The following is a 16,512-nucleotide window of genomic DNA, read 5'->3' on the forward strand; positions in this document are numbered from 1 at the left end:
TGTTGTGAATTGTGTATTAAAAACGTGTTTTTGTGTGAATGGCACGCTGTCAAGTGTGCCCTCGCTTGTTAGTGAGGAATCAAGAGTGCGTGTGTGTGCGTGTGTGCTCATTAAGCACGTGTTATGTTGTTAATAGCACACCTAGTTGGCTGGCAAAAATCTGGCCGTTAAAACGGCGCACAACTGTGCTTGCTTGTGTGCTTCACAAAGACCGGCTTGTGTGTGCGCGTCTCTAAGCACAACACAAGCCATGCCTACGGTAGTTGTACACAGCTAATTAAAAAAAAAAGGCATTTGAAGGCTGCCGCCAACATGTCACTGCAATGGGTGCCGCCATCAAGCCCAAAGGCCGTTTTTAGCCAATAGGAAGCCAGAAGAAAGGAAATTTCCGGGAAAAGGCAAATGTCTTCCAAAACTCCAAACTACCATTTGATGCTTCTCAGAGCGACACGTCACTCCACTCTCACAGCTCACCAAGGCTAACCGCATCTCGGGTGCTCAGCCCGAGTCATCCGCCTATTTTGCGAAAACATCCGGTGCTAAATTTCACCACGTGTTCGTGAACGCCCGTCCCCGGATTTCAAGGCAACATTTAACGCGTGCGAGCGACGAGCGGTCCGGTGCGTCGCGTTGAAACGTCGGGCTTTTCTCCTCATGCCAGCTGGCTGTGCTAATGTGCTAATCTGCTGTTTAGTTCAACCAGATGGAGGGAGGAGGAGGTGGGGTGGGGGTGGGGGGCGAAGAGGAAGTTACCTGCAGAGATCTCCTCTCATTAAAGCACAACATGGATTGGGTGGGGGGGGTGGGGGGGGTTGCTCCAAAAGTTGGAAATAACCCATTTGAAGATTCCCGAGCAACAGGCAGCGGCCACATGACTCGCATAAGGCAATCAGAAGCCAAGTCAGTCCGGGAAAAAGGCAAAATACCAACAATGGTAAAGTAATACATTGATAAAATAATGAATAGTGTTCAATGATACCGTTTTTTTTTTAATCGTCCGACAAAGGTTACATGAAACTAGTAAACCTACAAGGTTACTAGCTTGGTCACGGACCAAATTCAACTTCAAGTTATGGTGCCACACGAAGACGGGCTGGAATTAGCATGTGGAGCCAGCCTCGTCCTCTGTTTGACTTTCATGTGCAAGCTCGGATGATTTATTTTTTATTTTTTATTGTTGCGTGTGCAACGTTTATGGGAAGTCAAGAAAAAAAAAAAAACGGCGTGTGATGTCCACGCCAACTTGCGAACGTCACGATCGCAGGATGCTTGAGCGCTGTTCAGCCAGATCTTCAAAAGGCTTCTTGGGTTGAAAAAAAAAAAACACGCATCGGGACGCCACCCCCCCCCGCCCCATCCCAGGGAGTGAAAAGTCAAGTTAGACGAGGTGCCGGCCTTGATGTGTTTCAAGGTGTTTCACGGGCTTCTTTTGCCACACCATAAGGATTTGAGCGCACTTAGATGAGTCCGTGGATGGAATGCTTCGTGAAGAAAAAAAAAACGGCGTCCCAATATTTTTGTCGCCAAGACTAACAAGTTACAGATTTTCGAAGAGCCATACAAGAGACGAATGAAATCAGGGCGTGTAGAAAAAGTTGCGCTCATAAGCGCACCCCTTGTAAATTCCACATCTTTGATAGCATTTACAAGAGAGGTTTGCACGGCCATCTTGTGCGAGAACCGCTCGGCATCGTCGAAAGTTTATTTCAAGATGAAATAGTCGAGGATGGATGAATGCGCAGGCTGTAAAAACATTACAAGGCATCTGGATGAGGGGCAGGCTGCCAGGTAGCCCACGGCCCGCTGCTGCAGTGCCGTTTGGCTTGCAGCAAGCGCAAGAGAAACAAAAAAACAAACAAAAAAGTTCAAAAATTGCTTTTTGGTTAAAAAAAAAGAATACAATTTAAAAAAAAACATCAAGAAAGAAGGCAATTGAGAAGGAAGAAGTCACCATTTTAAAAGAGAATTTTCTAAAATGGCAAGGCGTGAGAAAGAATAGCTTTACCCACAAAAGTCTTGTGATTTTATGTCAAAATATTTTGGTGGGATGAAAAATGAAGAAAATCTGACAAAAAAGTTGCAATTTACTGAGAAAAAAAATTCAAATTTTAAACAAAAAAAAAAAAACACACCAAGCAAAGCAACAGAACAAAAATGCTCCATCGGTTATTATTTTTTTTACAGTTAGCAATCTTTGCTCCACACAGCGCAAATCTACTGACATGCCGCGGTGGAAAAAACGAAACTCGGTATCGGGTTTCGAGGCTCCACATAAAATATGTTGGTCCGCATGCTTTTCGACTGAACCGCAAAAACATGGTGCGATTGTCAAAGGAGAAGCAGATTGCCATGAAACCAGCGGTCATCTCATGGAAATGATGTTGCTGGGGGGGGGGGGATGAAAAATCTGAAATGATCACGAAGCAGATCCTTCTGCAAGTCAGCATCTTTATTTTTAAGCGCTGCTTTTCGGGAAGATGGGGCACGCCGCAGGCATCAAAAGATGGCGGATGGGAATGGGAATATTTTCTCATTGTCATCACTTGTTGTACTCATACCCCCGAAGGCCCGTTCACAGTGTGGTCCCGTCCTGACCCCCCAATCCCCGCTCGCCCCCCCCCCTTAGACGTCTTTCATCTCGTAAAGATTGAATCCAAACACTCCGACTTCCCGTGCACTCATCTTTTATTAATCACATCTCAGCGCCGCGTCGCCTGCTCTCACACACACACACACACATGCTAAAAAATGCCTCAAGTGTTTCATACCCGTTGCACCCCTGGGCTCGTTTAAGGCCTGAAGAGGTGTTGAAGAAGGATTAGTGCGCACACATGCACGCACACACGCTAAACACGTGCAAGCCGAGCGGATATTCCGGGCGTTGTTGTTCCAGGTGTGGAGTCATCGGGGGTCTCCATGCTGTGACCCCCGTTATCCCGGGAAGAGGGAGGAAGAGACGCTGGATGAAAAACACATTTCTCGCCCGAGGCCGTATCAGTGAGGACAAAACCACTAGGGGAAAAAAATCGTTGGGGGGGGGGGGGGGGGGGGCTTCGAGCGAAAGCAGAGCAGGCACAGAAAATGGCTATTTGCTTGTCTTTGTTCACTTACACCTCAAATTTAGGCTTTTTTTTTCCCGATATTCAACCATTCACACAATTATAGAACCACACATACACTCACTTTCAGTCAACTGTTAGGAGAAAAAAAATCGGAATGTATGAAAATGTATGGCAATTTCGGAGAAAAAAAAATCTCTAATTGATTCAGAGAAAAAGTTTTTTCCTAGAGGAACAGTGTTATATTTTGAGAATTTTTTTTTTATGTCAGCGGCGGAAATTTTTTTAAATTTTTCCAAAGGAAATGTATTTTTCGACAAAAATATTTTTTTTTTGTAAACTTAATATGACAAGAAATCTGAGGGGAAAAAAAGGTCTGAATAACAAAACTCGATTATGGACAGTAAAAAAAAAAGTCTGACTAGACAGCCAACAAGTGAACAGGGGTAGGAGCGGGCGTGGCTGCTTTAGAGTGCCTCGTTGTGGCGGTTGACTTTTGGCAGGAAATGTGGAAAATACAGTATGTTTGACCAAATAACGCAAAATATCGCCAAAGTACATGACGAATGCGAGTTGGAGTGAATTTTATTCTGAAAATTATGTCAAAACATATTACGTTCATATCATATTGTCATATAATATAAAAGTACAGCCAAAGGTAGATGGGCTCGTCAAGGGAACACGCGTAACCTGCCCACACGAGCTTTTCATGTTGCCGTTTGCCGTTTAAATGGAGTCATTGCCACCAATTAGAGAAAGGTAAAAATAGGGAAACACTGGAACGCTTTCTTTCCTCTTTTTGCAAAGCGGTTATAAAAAACTGGACATATTTGTGCCCGTTTTTTTCCGCCCTAAACACACCAATAAAACGACATTCCTTCAATGTGCGATAAATGCTAGTTGGACGGCGAAGAAAGGCGGGATTAGCGGCCATTTTTTTTTTAAAAGACTTTGGTCTTTGATTAAAAAAAAAAAAAAAGTATGTTTAAATGCTTCCAGTTGCGTCGGGCGACAGAAATGAGATGAAAATAAGTGTGTGCTTTTTAAGACGCATGTGCGCTCGCCACTCCCAGTTACGAGCTGCAGATGTTTGCATTTTAAGATTGTGATTTTCACATCATCATGAATGTTAGCGGCGCGACGGGCACCCCGACTTCTTCAAAAGAGCGGCTTTGGACAAGGACAACAAGTTGGAATTTCCCCCCCCCCCAAAAAAAATGTATGACAATGCATTTCAAGTTACTTGCCGTTTTAGGTCATCGATTGGACGGCAACTGAACCGTTTTGCTCGTCTTGGACGTTGTTTGGCCTTCAGGTTCAGCTTCAGGTTTGGGCAGTTGCATGGGCTGATGAAGCCCGCTCAGATGAGAGGCCTTGCAGGGCACTTGCCAATCCATTCAGTGCCCTGAAATGAAATGACCAGCACGAATAAGAACCGGTTATCATCCCACGCTGACATCATCGCCCCGTTTAAAGTACAAGCAAAGCAGGTGTCGTTTTTTATGGAAGTGAAAACTTCAACCTCACCTCTATTAAGTCAGAAAAAAACAAAAAACAAAACCAATGTCCCAATTTAGTCACCAGCAGAGGTTTCATGACCGTAATTTTCACTGCCTAAGTGTGTGTGTGCGCGTGTGTGTGTGTGCGCGAGAGTAATCAACTTCATAGTTTCCAGAATGCGGCCACGTAATGAGCTGCTAAAAGTGCAGGCATGCAAACTGTGCTTCATCAAAGGACTAAATTCATTGCATGCGAAGTCTGATAGTTTGTCCTTCCATTAACACGCGCATGCGCGCGCGCGCACACACACACGCACAGGTAATGAGCCTAATGCTCAGTACAATCTAAAAATAACAATTGTACAAAGCAAATATCTACAGCTCCCGTGATGCGTTTCTCAGTCTCGTAAATGTTATTGATATCTGCTTTTCCAGTTATTATTGATGCCTTTTAGTACTTCATTGATTGCTGATTTGTGCTCGAGCCTTCTGTTAACGACCGAGCAGCGCTTTAGCGTGTACAGCTATCACAGAAAATGGCGTGAGTAGTTTAATTGTATATTGCAGTTGAATTATTATCGATGAGTGCTTTTGACAGTTTATCGCTAACATGTGCTTCAAAAAGTTAATGATCAGTGATGTGTTTTAGGATATCAATTACTGGCACGTGTTTTAGTTCAATAATTACGGACATCATATGTCTAGTTAGCAATGTTGTGACTGGGACTGATTTGTGTAGAGTAGTTCAATTGTTTGTGTTTCGGGAGTTCTGTTACATTAGTAGATTAGTCATTACTGATCGGTGCTACACTGCAGCATGCTGAGAAGGCTTTCAAAGTAGATAAAAAAGGCAATAAATGTAATTATTATCCAAATGTGTCGTGATATTATGCGGAATACTGTATATTTCTGGAAACGAGAATACATTTATAACAAATGACAATTTTATCACAATACTTGAGTATTGCATTTCCTCCATTAATTTGATTTAAATATATTTTAATGTAGAGTCGTAACGTTTTTTTTTGTTTTTTTTTTTTTTTAGGTCTGAATATAAAAATGATGAAAAAGGGGCCTGCAGGCTGGTACCGGCCGCCAAGGCCCATTCAACGAAGCTGTCAGTATTGGGAGATTTTTTTTTAATTCCCTCCCCCAACAACGTCTGCTCGACTCCGATTGGCTAAACGCGCACGCGCGGAGGGGCCAACGCGGAAGTTGTAAACCGTCTCTCAGGCTGATTACTTTGTTAAAAAACAAAAACAGTAACCTGCTCCTTTTGGTCTGCATTTAATCACAATACAAAACAGTCGCGCGAATGGAAAAAAATACTAAACGATGTTCAACCGTGTTGTTATCATTTGTGTAGAATATGAACCCAGTCGTAATTTTAAACGTACTGCTCCATTTTATGATGACTAGATATGAATTGGTTGCAGACAGTAATATTTATTCCAATAATGATCATGGAACAACAATGATCGTCAGTAATATAAAACGCATCTTTGACCACTAACGAGCAACATTAACGTTATCTGTATTTTGTTAGAGTCAGTAACACTTTCCTGTTCATCTTGAAAGACAACTACATAATTTAAAAATATACGGGTAGATTTAGTGGTACATCGTTAACACTGTATCGACAGTAAAAAAAATTAAGACTACAGGAAAGGGCCAGAAAAGGGACGACTGAAATCTATCTACTTGAAGTACGTATCCTAAAATAGAATGATCCTTAGTTAGAAAATGGAATAAAATTTAAACAAACGAAAAATACTTCCAGGCACAGCATGCACAATGCAAAATATGCAAAGCTATTCAACAAAATATCTGTAATTTGTTTTATGCAAATATATACACATCACACACATCAGCGATTTTTTAAATGTAAAAGCAGCATTTTAAAACATCCCATCTACTTTTCCCGACATCATAGTTTTGACGCATGCACAATCAAATATTATATGTAAGTCCGAAATAATTAGTAATAATAAGTAATTCTCACCTCCTTACTTGCTCACTGGTCGTGGAGGTCCAAGCGTCCCTTCGGGGTGCCTTCTCACCATTACTGAAACAGAAAATGTCGATAAATGGTTCAGTGACTCTTTTCATTCCAAAGGGGTTTCAAATCAATGCTTAAAGGACAGTTTTTGTCAATATCCATTTTCGTTTTCTGAACATTCAATGAAAGTCCAAATTAATAAAACAGTCATGTTCGGTTTTACTTCCTCACTACGTTCGATAATAATAATAATAATAATAATAAATAAAATCCAATTGTTGTGTTTAGTGAGAAACATTACCCAGTATGTTTAATGCTTCTGTTATATTTTGCATGCAAAAAAATTTACTTGGAATTACATCGCGCCTTTTAAAGAACCAAGGACACGCAACATTACCTCAAGCAATGATTATATTTTATAGATATTGCCGAATGTCCTCTTTGAGTCTACTTTTGATTAAAGGTTCAACATTGACCGTGATGATCATTGCACCGCGGCCTATGCAGTTTATTTTTACACTTTGCATTTTGGGCGCATTGTAATACATCACATTCATGTAGCACTGCTCTGCACAAAATGTACAATTATTACTAGAATACATTACCACATACTAACGTGCAATATCTTGATTTCTTTCTTGTTTAGATTATTTTTACATGAATTTTAATTCCTGATTCATGCCGTTTGCATTTCTTGGCACCTTTTTTTTTGCCCTAAGGTTATGCATGAAGGGAATTCCCCCACGGGAGCGTATCTGTCGGCCTAAATATCTTCAAATTTTGTTCAGCTGTATGCGCACACTTTTCTGATTTATTAATTTACCTAGCGTATCACTTTTGTGTTAAAACGCCGAGTAAGTAATGCAATAAATTCGAACTGTAGGGTTTGATGTGGTGCTGCTCCACTCGTTGATCAACAAGGGCAGCACTGGTGGGAGTGGCCCGGGAGGGAAAACACTTCCTGAGCGGACGCAGAGTCGACTCCTGATTGGTCGAGGCGAGTTGTGACTGACAGCTGCCCCTTCGCCCCGCCTTGTTTCTCCCCGAATGTTGACACCTCGCTCCAAAGAAAGCGGTGGATAACCCAGACGTCAGACGCGGAGAAACTTGCACCTCAGAACACTTCCTCACCTTTTCGGGGACTCTTCTTCGTCGTCGTCCAGACTACCAGTCAACGACGACCGCCGTCGCTTCCCGGGACTTGGGATCCGGAACCATGGCCGAGAAGCGGCGCTCGCCGTGCGCGCTGAGCGTCAAGGCGCACGCCTTCTCCGTGGAGTCGCTCATCGGGGCCGAGAAGAGGCGCAGGACGGCGGGGGAAGGGGCGACGTCGCCCGGCTACGACGTTCCGAAGGCGAACGCCGGTCCGGAGCTTCAGCCGGCGGCCAGAGCCTACGGGAGCGAAGCGGAATACGCCAGCGACGGATCCCGTGAGTAAAAGCGCCGCAAAAAAACAAAAAGTCAACTGTATAACACGGATGGAATAAAAGTGTCACACGTCTACAACATCCAACAAGACTATCGGCTGCAACTACGTTAGCGATCCCCCCCAGCGCATCGTGTCATTCGACACAATATTGACACAATTATTAAACTTGACTATTTGCATGCTAGGAGCCACTCCTGCAAACAAGACATGTGAGCGTGTGGCCGGTTTGCAAAGTGTGTCACAATTACGACTGTGAGTCGATGCTTTATTTTATGAGCTTTTGGCTGCAGTCGTAAACACGCCAATTAGCGGCAGTAGAAACGGACCCAAAAGCACCAGGACGCACTGGAAACGTGGAAACTAAAACTCGAGCCGACAGTCTCACTTCCATTGCAATATGGGCCCCGCGTGAAAACCATTCAATCGTTTTTTCTTGATCGAAATGATCCGTAAATCGGTTCCATTTACCCCTTCCAAATTGTATTGTTATCATATTCCTATGTGACCAAATATTGCCTATAATAGCTACTTAAACGATTTAATGTGCTTTTTACGGAGCAGTAATTAGTCACATCGAGTACGCTATTGTAATAAAACAACTAGAGTGGAGCAAACTATTACATAGGAAAAAAATATGCATAGAATTCATTTGGTGCTTTCAAAAACAATAAATCGTGTGTGTGTGTGTTAAACAGAGAGCGAAGACGCGCTCCTGGAGAGTCCGCAACCCGCAGCTGTTAGCGGCAGCGGGAGCGAAGACCCACGCGTGGAACTGCAGGGCTCGGACCTGTGGAAACGCTTCCACGAGATCGGCACGGAGATGATCATCACCAAGGCCGGAAGGTACACAGAAACATTTTTTTTCAAGCCGCATTTGCCATTTTGTCTTCACGCAAATTGAATTTCCTGAAAAGCCCAATTAAAGAGAGCGATTTGCAGGTTTTGATTCAACGCGTAATCGGCACGTCATGCTTGGGGTAAACTACAGCAAAACGTTCACGTCTTAATGAGAAACATTCAAATATATTCAAAGACGTATAGGAAGAATTTAATGAAAATGTATGCCAAGCGTAGCATCGCTTTTTTGCCGCAGGAATTGAAAGCTTGAATCTAACTACATTCCTTTCTGCCCCTCTACGTCATTTGTTATTATTATTATTTTTATTATAACGATGGGTTTTTGTTTTTAGGCGGATGTTCCCGGCCATGCGCGTCAAAATGTCCGGTTTGGACCCACATCAGCAATATTACATCGCGATGGATATCATCCCAGTGGACAACAAGCGATACAGGTACGATAGAAACGAGAATAATGACACGGTGCCGTCGTAATTCTTTGCTTTGCTCACAAACGGCGCCGGGCAATGTTGTTTAGTTGTTCCTTTTGGACTTTTAACCTCCGTCTGCGGGAAGGTCAAAGCAGCAAATGTGCCGTGATCGTGGCGGGGGTGGGGGAGGGGGGCACAACGAAACTTCCTTTTGTGCGCATTGACGGATATCGCAAAGATTCAACAGTCTTTTTGGGAAACGTATTCCGATATGAGCATAAATGGCCAAAGATGATTATGCGCCGTGTGGGTCACAGGTACGTGTACCACAGCTCCAAGTGGATGGTGGCGGGCAACGCCGACTCGCCAGTGCCGCCCCGGGTCTACATCCACCCGGACTCGCCCGCCTCCGGGGAGACGTGGATGCGGCAGGTGGTCAGCTTCGACAAGCTCAAGCTCACCAATAACGAGCTGGACGACCAGGGACATGTAAATCAGCCATTATTATCATCATATCATCTTTTTTTTTTTTTTTTTAATGTCTGTCTGGTCAATCTTTGTAGCGCTTATCCTTATTAGTATTAAGCTGTATTATTATATGACTATAGTGCCACGACATATATACTATTACCTAGTTTGAAAATATTAGAATATTAGAAAATGACAAACTTTGAATTTTTAAATCCGACAAAAAAAAAACCTAATTGCTGAACTGGCACCCTGCTGAGCTCAGACCTCCATCAAGGGCAATGTTTTAAAATCTCCTACCTGATTTCCCCAATTGTGGCCTAAATTAGGATGATTTGGCTATAATAACAGCACCTCATTAATTTTCCATAGTTTACTGAATTTGACAGTCAGTCATATGCGTTTCCTAATTTTACAAAAATCCTCTAAGCGTCTTCGGTCTGCCCTGGGGGAGGTCAATTCTGCAGTAGATGAAGCTTGTTGAAGGACCTGGCAAAATAAAATAGACTTCTCGAAAATTGAACTGAAGATGCGATTTACAGTCAAATCCAGACATATTTTTAAAAAAGACATACCGTTTTTTTTTTTTTTTTGAAACAAAGCGTGAGCAAATTGTGACCCAACTGCCCTGCTCGCTCTCCAGATAATCCTGCACTCCATGCACAAGTACCAACCACGGGTGCACGTGATCCGGAAGGAGTGCGGCGAGGAGTTGTCCCCGGTAAAGGCCGTACCCGTCGGCGAGGGCACGAGAACCTTCTCCTTCCCCGAGACCGTGTTCACCACCGTCACGGCGTACCAGAACCAGCAGGTTTGTCCTTACTGCTCACCTTCAAGTCATCATCTCCACCCATATTTAAAACAATTGTGAAAACTACGTCATGCAGTTGACTGCAGATCGCCGCCACAGCCCAACAAAAATCCCGTCGATTTTTTGTTGATTTATTCTTTTTGGATCTTTTTTTTTTTTTAAATCTTAGTCACACTATTTATAGTTATAGTAGTATTTATGAAAATGACTACAGCATACTGTACTTGTCGCTGTCAATTTTTTTTTTTTTTTGTAAATCTGCCAAATAAGGTAATTTTGAAGATGCACGTTTTTCTACTAGACGGTGACAATTCTATCCGCTCGTCCCCTTCTCGGGTCACCGTGTCATTTTCAAGTGCAACAATGACTTCTTAGGCGCTTAGTATTGGATTATGTTACATGAAGACCCGATTGTCCAATTAAAAGCATGCATCTCCAAATTGTGGGAGGTTTTTTTTTTTGGATTGAAAAAGCAGCCATGTGGCCTCAGAAACAAAAAAGTTGCGACATACAGTAGTTGGATACTTTTGTTTGCGTAATCCTGCCATCTGACAAATAATTTTTCTGTCAAAAATGAAAAAAAAAAATCTCGGAATGGTCGACATGATCTACAGCGAGCCCAAGACTGAACATCTGACTTTGGATGCGGCTCACAAGTTCGACCAAATCCTTTTTTGACTGGGGGGGATCACATGTGCGCCGCAGCAAACACACCGCTTCAGTTTTTGAAATGCCAAGAGACAAAAAGCGTCATGTTGCCACGTCCAACCGAAGTTTAGACAAACAGAAGACTATTTCTCCTGGCATGCTGAATTTGTTGTCATAAGATTTTGGGGGATTTTTTTTTCCCTGTGTTTTGCAGATAACCAGGCTGAAAATTGACAGAAACCCTTTTGCCAAAGGCTTCAGAGACTCTGGAAGGAATCGGTGAGTCGGGACCTCCACATTACACACCGCAACTGGGTCATGTTTGATATTTTTGCTGGCCTGTGTGTGTGTTTTTTTTTTTTTTTTTTTGTCACGGCTATTCCAGTCTGATATTACGGGAAAGGGGAAAAAGCATGGCCTGCATTTATTTATCCTTCTCTCACGGGAAGGGTGCGACGGGCCTCTATGAATGTGAAAATCCATCCAGGGTTGAACTAATCAAGTTCCTACCGCAGAGCCGTCGGGAGATTGAATCCTGGAGCATTCGTCATTTTGTCACTTTGTTGTGGGGGGAAGATCGATTCACGGCCTCTGAAACATAAACGGCAAAATATGTCCAATCTGTACAAAACAGCAGCACGAAATTGACAATTTGCCATCAAATATGTTCTACATGAACTACACTGGAGAAATGTGTATATTTTTACACGCACACACACACAATTATACATCTATGGAAAAAGTACCCGGAGATGCATAACCACAATTTTTGAGTTTTGGCCTTAATGTAGCAAAATTTCCTCAAAAGGTTTCGAGTAGTGAGGGGAAAAAAAAAGAAAAAAAAAAAGATCCTGCACCTGGAACAACAAATTTTCCCGTGCGCATTCTGTTGGCCAAACGTTCCATTTGCTCAAATGCAAAGTATACATATTTCTGAATTCTGTTTTCACTGCGTAAAGAAGATCGATTGTAAGCGTAGCAAGTAGAAATAGTGCAACCTTCCGATGCGTTCACACGATTCTGTGAAACGCAGTGAAGGTCGTAACCCAACAAAAGCAACTTTTGGTCGCGCGTTCAAATTAAGTCAACCGGCGAAATGTGAACATGACAGTACAGGCTTTTCACGGGGCAGCTTGTCCAAATTATCACCGCGGCTTGAACCCCACGGGTGTTTGCACGTTTCACGAGGGTAGGGGCCCCGACTTTCATCCTCACGCTAACGAGGTCGAATAGAGCAGCGGCATTGGGCCCGCTACACCAACCTACCTCGGAGGAGGACGGCTGGGGCGAGGCGAGGGTGGCTTATCCCACCTCATAAATCCACGCTGCGGCTTCCTGCCTCCTTGCTCCTGATTGGCCCATAAAAGCCGCGTGAAAAGCAATTACCGCCGAGCGCCCGGCCGGCAGCGGCCAATGGAGACGTGGCGTTTATGCTCCTCATTACCTGCACAGACAGAACAAGATGGCGGGCAGGTGGCGGCTTTACAAGGTGGCGTGGGCTAATGCGATCGTTGTTTGCAGGATGGGCCTCGAAGCCCTGGTGGAGTCGTACGCTTTCTGGCGGCCATCTTTGCGAACGCTGACCTTTGAGGACATACCCGGTATGGCCAAACAAGGTATTGTTTGTTTTTGTTTTTTTGGTGGGGTGAGGGGTGGGGGTCATTTTCAGTCAACAGCAAAATCGTCGACAGCCTGAAACGGGTGCATTTGTCTGCTTCATTCCACAGCAAATAAGTTTTTTTGGGTTGTTTTTTTTTTGGTGCAGGAGTCCAGGGACCCCACGGAGGTGTCGGCGCGTCGTCCCACTTGCTCCCACCCTCGCCGTGCTCGTCACCCTTCCAGGTGTGCCCCCTCAGCCCGAGCGACTTCACCTGCAGCCGCCCGGCCCTCCCGCTCCACCGCTACGCCACCCCTCCGGAGCCGTTCCCCCCACCCCGGGGCCCGCCGCCCTACGAGGGCGACGCCTTCTGCACCCTCCCGCTCTCGACGTCGCAACTGAGCTACCTGTCCGGCCCCGCCCCGCAGGGCTACGCCGGGCTCCGCCTGCACACGTCTCCCTACGGCTTATACGGCTACACCTTCCCGCCGTCGCCCCGCCTGGCCGCCAGCCCGGACAAAACGAGCGCCGGCGCCAGCCAACCGAGCACCCTGCTGGGCTCGTCCCCGAGTGGGACGCTAACGGACAGCCTGGGGTTGCTCGCCACGGGACAACAGGGCTTCTTATTCGACTCTCGAACTTTGGGGCTGGCAGGGAGCCCGTCGGGGAGCGGGGGCCCGCAAGTCGCCGCCCACCTGGTTTGACGGACATCTGAAAATGTCACCAAGGGAGGTTTTCAAAGGTCGACCATCGAGCGATGATTAAACACCCAACCGGTTTGTGTTGCCGAGCGCTTCTCCTCATTTGGGTGAGTGGGAGCCTCTCTCAATTGACTTTGGGTTGAAAAGAAGGGTACACCCCGGACTGGTCACCAGCCAATCCCACAGATCATACAATGACAGCGGTGAAAGCTGCAAGTGAATATATTGAGGAGGCGGAGGCCGTGTGACTTGACGTGAGCACTTTGTTCTTGTTGGGAAGGAGAAGCTAAACTCTGCTTGCCTCTCAAGGGACGACATCCAGTATTCCATAATTCTAATAATAATAATTTGCTTTTCATGACATACGCATTGAGTGAGTCAACTTACAGGCTCGATTGACACATCAGGTCTAAATTCCCATTCAGGCTGGATTTACACTGTATTGTATTCCAATTTTATCCGTACTTTTTTTTTTTTTTTTTAAACATTATTGATATCAATTTCAAATGACATAGTGTATAAAAATAGAATTAAATGAATAACAAAAACAATGGCATACATTTGTTGTTTTTTTTTTTAAAAGACCGAATTTTAAACTTTAAACCAGTCCATTTTAGAACAGGAAGGTTAGACGTTGCGCACCAGAAGTGACAGTTTGGTTCTCTCACTGCATTGGTCCTGCAAAGAACAGAAGAAAACAACAATAAATAACACAAAAAATGAAAGTTAATGATGCCGATGCCTTTAAGGTCGCATGCGACAGGGAGCAGGTCTGACTGTCAATCAAAAAAAATTCTGCTAATAATTAGACGGTAAATATATTAACGAACATGCTCCGAAAAAAGAAATAAGCCGGGGGTTCTGTGAACAACAAATATGCTACGTGCCTCAAAATGAGCATATTGAGACCATGTTTAATTAATGGTTGGTGCTTCTTTAGCTGCAGGTGTTTTTAAAGATGTTTATTTGCGGAGTTCGGGTCGAAATGTGGGTTGTCGAAGTCACCGCTGATGCAATGGTGGCAAGATGCCGTCTGTGCATTTCTGCCGCACAGGCATTGGCAGATATCCCATATGTGGATCGGATTTCAATCCGCATTTGGGAGACGCCTGATCGCCATCTGTGGATATGCAATTCCGTACGTTTATACGCCGCCATTTGCGGCGCTTACGGACAATTCGTTTGGTAGGAATCGGCATTTCGGTTCAATTAAAAACAATTGCAAAATGTGACGACGGGAAACAATGATAAATTGACTTTTTAGGAATTAAAAAAAGAAAAACCTTTGGAATGAAGACTAAATTGGCCTCTGATGTTATTTTAAAGTTGGTCATTTTAAGCGGTGCTTGGAGAGTGACTTATTTTTTGAGACGATAACCACTGAAATATGACAAACGTGTACATTCGGTTGAGGTCGCTCACCTCTGTCGGAATGAAGCTACGTCTTAAACCAGTGTTGTGTAACGACGTAAACTGACGCCCCCCCAACCCCAACCCCACCCCACCCATGTGCTCCCTCCCCCTCGCTAACTGCGCTCTCGCTCGCATTGAGGAGAGCACGGGCATACGTCAAGGAGGGTGTGAAGGTGCGAATGTGTGTGGCAACAGGTGGTTGAGACATCCCAAAAGGTCACGCGCTGATCCCAGAAAATCCAAAACGGAGCTCACCACCCGCTTGACTCCTTCGATGAAATGTTACGCCAATGCTGACACGTGTACTGTAGGTTAAAGGTCAAACGTGTTTTTATCATTAGCGCCACTTCGTTTCCGCATCAAAAAGGACTTTGGGAGGATGTAACCGTGTTCATCGAGTTTATTTCGTGTCAACTTTGATGCGTTGTTCCATTTATTTCGATGTTAAGCCGCCAGGGCGGTTTGCGGATGGAGTCCGCCCAGATGGCTCACGTCGTCAACATTGTATCACCAATGCCAGAATTTTACGACACGACCTTAAATTTGATGTGGGGCTTGGCAAGTTTTTATTTGTGGGAAAGCAGGAATCGATTAAAAAAAAAAAAAAAAATCATAGCTGTGTGTGTCTGAATATATTTCTGGCACAGTCGTATTAACCACAACAGGACGCACGCTCATGGTGGGATTACATTTTTTTTTGTGGTGGAATGATACACTCCAAAAAACAAAAACAAAAACCCTCCCCAAAATACAATAACAAAAATACACCAAAGCCCCTCAGTTAAAATTGCACAACCAACCCATAAAGCAATGAAAACACTACATTTCGGCACCGAACAGTATTTTATACCCTTATTGTAAAGTTTGCGAGACAATGTGCGAAGAAAAACAACATTTTGGGCCGGCTTACGTGTACAAACTGCTTTTTGGCCGTCTCCCGTGATGCCTGCTGTCAACGGGAGGGCAGCCGGTCGCTGACGAGACGGGCATATGGAAGGGGTTGGTGACGGGAGCTTATTTTAGAAGACTTGGAATGGTCGGCCTTGTTGTTCCCGAGTTACACACTCACACACACACACGCAGTACAATGAACGCAAACATGACGTTAAAATCTCTTTTCAAATGTGAGAATCGGTACCGTATATAATTCTATACGCATGCACACAATCTGAGGAACATGGTCACTTTTCCGCAACCAGGTGCCGACGTGACAAATCTGTCACGCTAGCTGCCAGGAGCAAATTCGGGGCGCGTTGTGGGACCGTGGAGAGGCTCTCAGCGAGGGGCAGGGTGTGACTTGCGACTAGGTTCAAGATTTCGGAGACTCTCCCGTTGAGCATATACTGTACGTACGATTAAGATCGTACCAAATCCGATTTGTAATGATCAAGATAACGCCTGCAAATCACGGCCAGCAGTTGATTTACTGCGAGTCCGTATTGACGGAAGCGCAGAAATGAAACTGCGCTTTTAAAACGCACCGAAATTGTGATTAATCTCATTTTTTTTAATCGAGAAACGTACACGTCAGAGCAAAGTCCAATGACAAACGTGGCTTTTAATGGCGCTCTATTTTGACGGCGCCGTGCCGAAACGGATTTCAAGGCGCTTTAAATATGG

The 16,512-nt window shown here is 44.4% G+C and overlaps 1 protein-coding gene and 2 long non-coding RNA genes across 3 annotated transcripts; 1 reads left to right on the top strand and 2 right to left on the bottom strand.

Annotated features, from left to right (window-relative positions):
* Positions 1-3,315: 3,315 nt before the first annotated feature.
* On the bottom strand, positions 3,316-7,825 carry LOC127592559 (uncharacterized). Its single transcript, XR_007960148.1, has 3 exons — positions 7,689-7,825; positions 6,561-6,623; positions 3,316-4,464 (listed from the first exon to the last, which is right to left on the bottom strand). It is a non-coding gene; the product is annotated as an uncharacterized LOC127592559 (long non-coding RNA).
* tbx18 (T-box transcription factor 18) lies at positions 7,617-14,030 on the top strand. Its single transcript, XM_052053404.1, has 8 exons — positions 7,617-7,987; positions 8,682-8,829; positions 9,177-9,278; positions 9,572-9,743; positions 10,366-10,533; positions 11,396-11,460; positions 12,703-12,797; positions 12,947-14,030. Exons 1-8 carry the CDS (start codon positions 7,774-7,776, stop codon positions 13,480-13,482), a joined length of 1,500 nt encoding a protein of 499 aa, XP_051909364.1. The 5' UTR covers positions 7,617-7,773; the 3' UTR covers positions 13,483-14,030.
* LOC127592560 (uncharacterized) lies at positions 11,471-14,361 on the bottom strand. The gene is made up of 3 exons (XR_007960149.1): positions 14,122-14,361; positions 12,448-12,625; positions 11,471-11,772 (listed from the first exon to the last, which is right to left on the bottom strand). It is a non-coding gene; the product is annotated as an uncharacterized LOC127592560 (long non-coding RNA).
* Positions 14,362-16,512: the final 2,151 nt, after the last annotated feature.

This window comes from Hippocampus zosterae, chromosome 19, assembly GCF_025434085.1.
Source record: "Hippocampus zosterae strain Florida chromosome 19, ASM2543408v3, whole genome shotgun sequence".
In the NCBI taxonomy this organism is placed as follows: Eukaryota; Metazoa; Chordata; class Actinopteri; order Syngnathiformes; family Syngnathidae; genus Hippocampus; species Hippocampus zosterae.

Excerpts from the sequence above, each read along its gene's own strand:
- tbx18 (XM_052053404.1), top strand. The coding sequence starts at position 7,774 with ATGGCCGAGAAGCGGCGCTCGCCGTGCGCGCTGAGCGTCAAGGCGCAC. Across the intron at positions 7,988-8,681 it reads ATACGCCAGCGACGGATCCC|AGAGCGAAGACGCGCTCCTG; the intron begins GTGAGTAAAAGC and ends TGTGTTAAACAG. Across the intron at positions 10,534-11,395 it reads CGGCGTACCAGAACCAGCAG|ATAACCAGGCTGAAAATTGA; the intron begins GTTTGTCCTTAC and ends TGTGTTTTGCAG.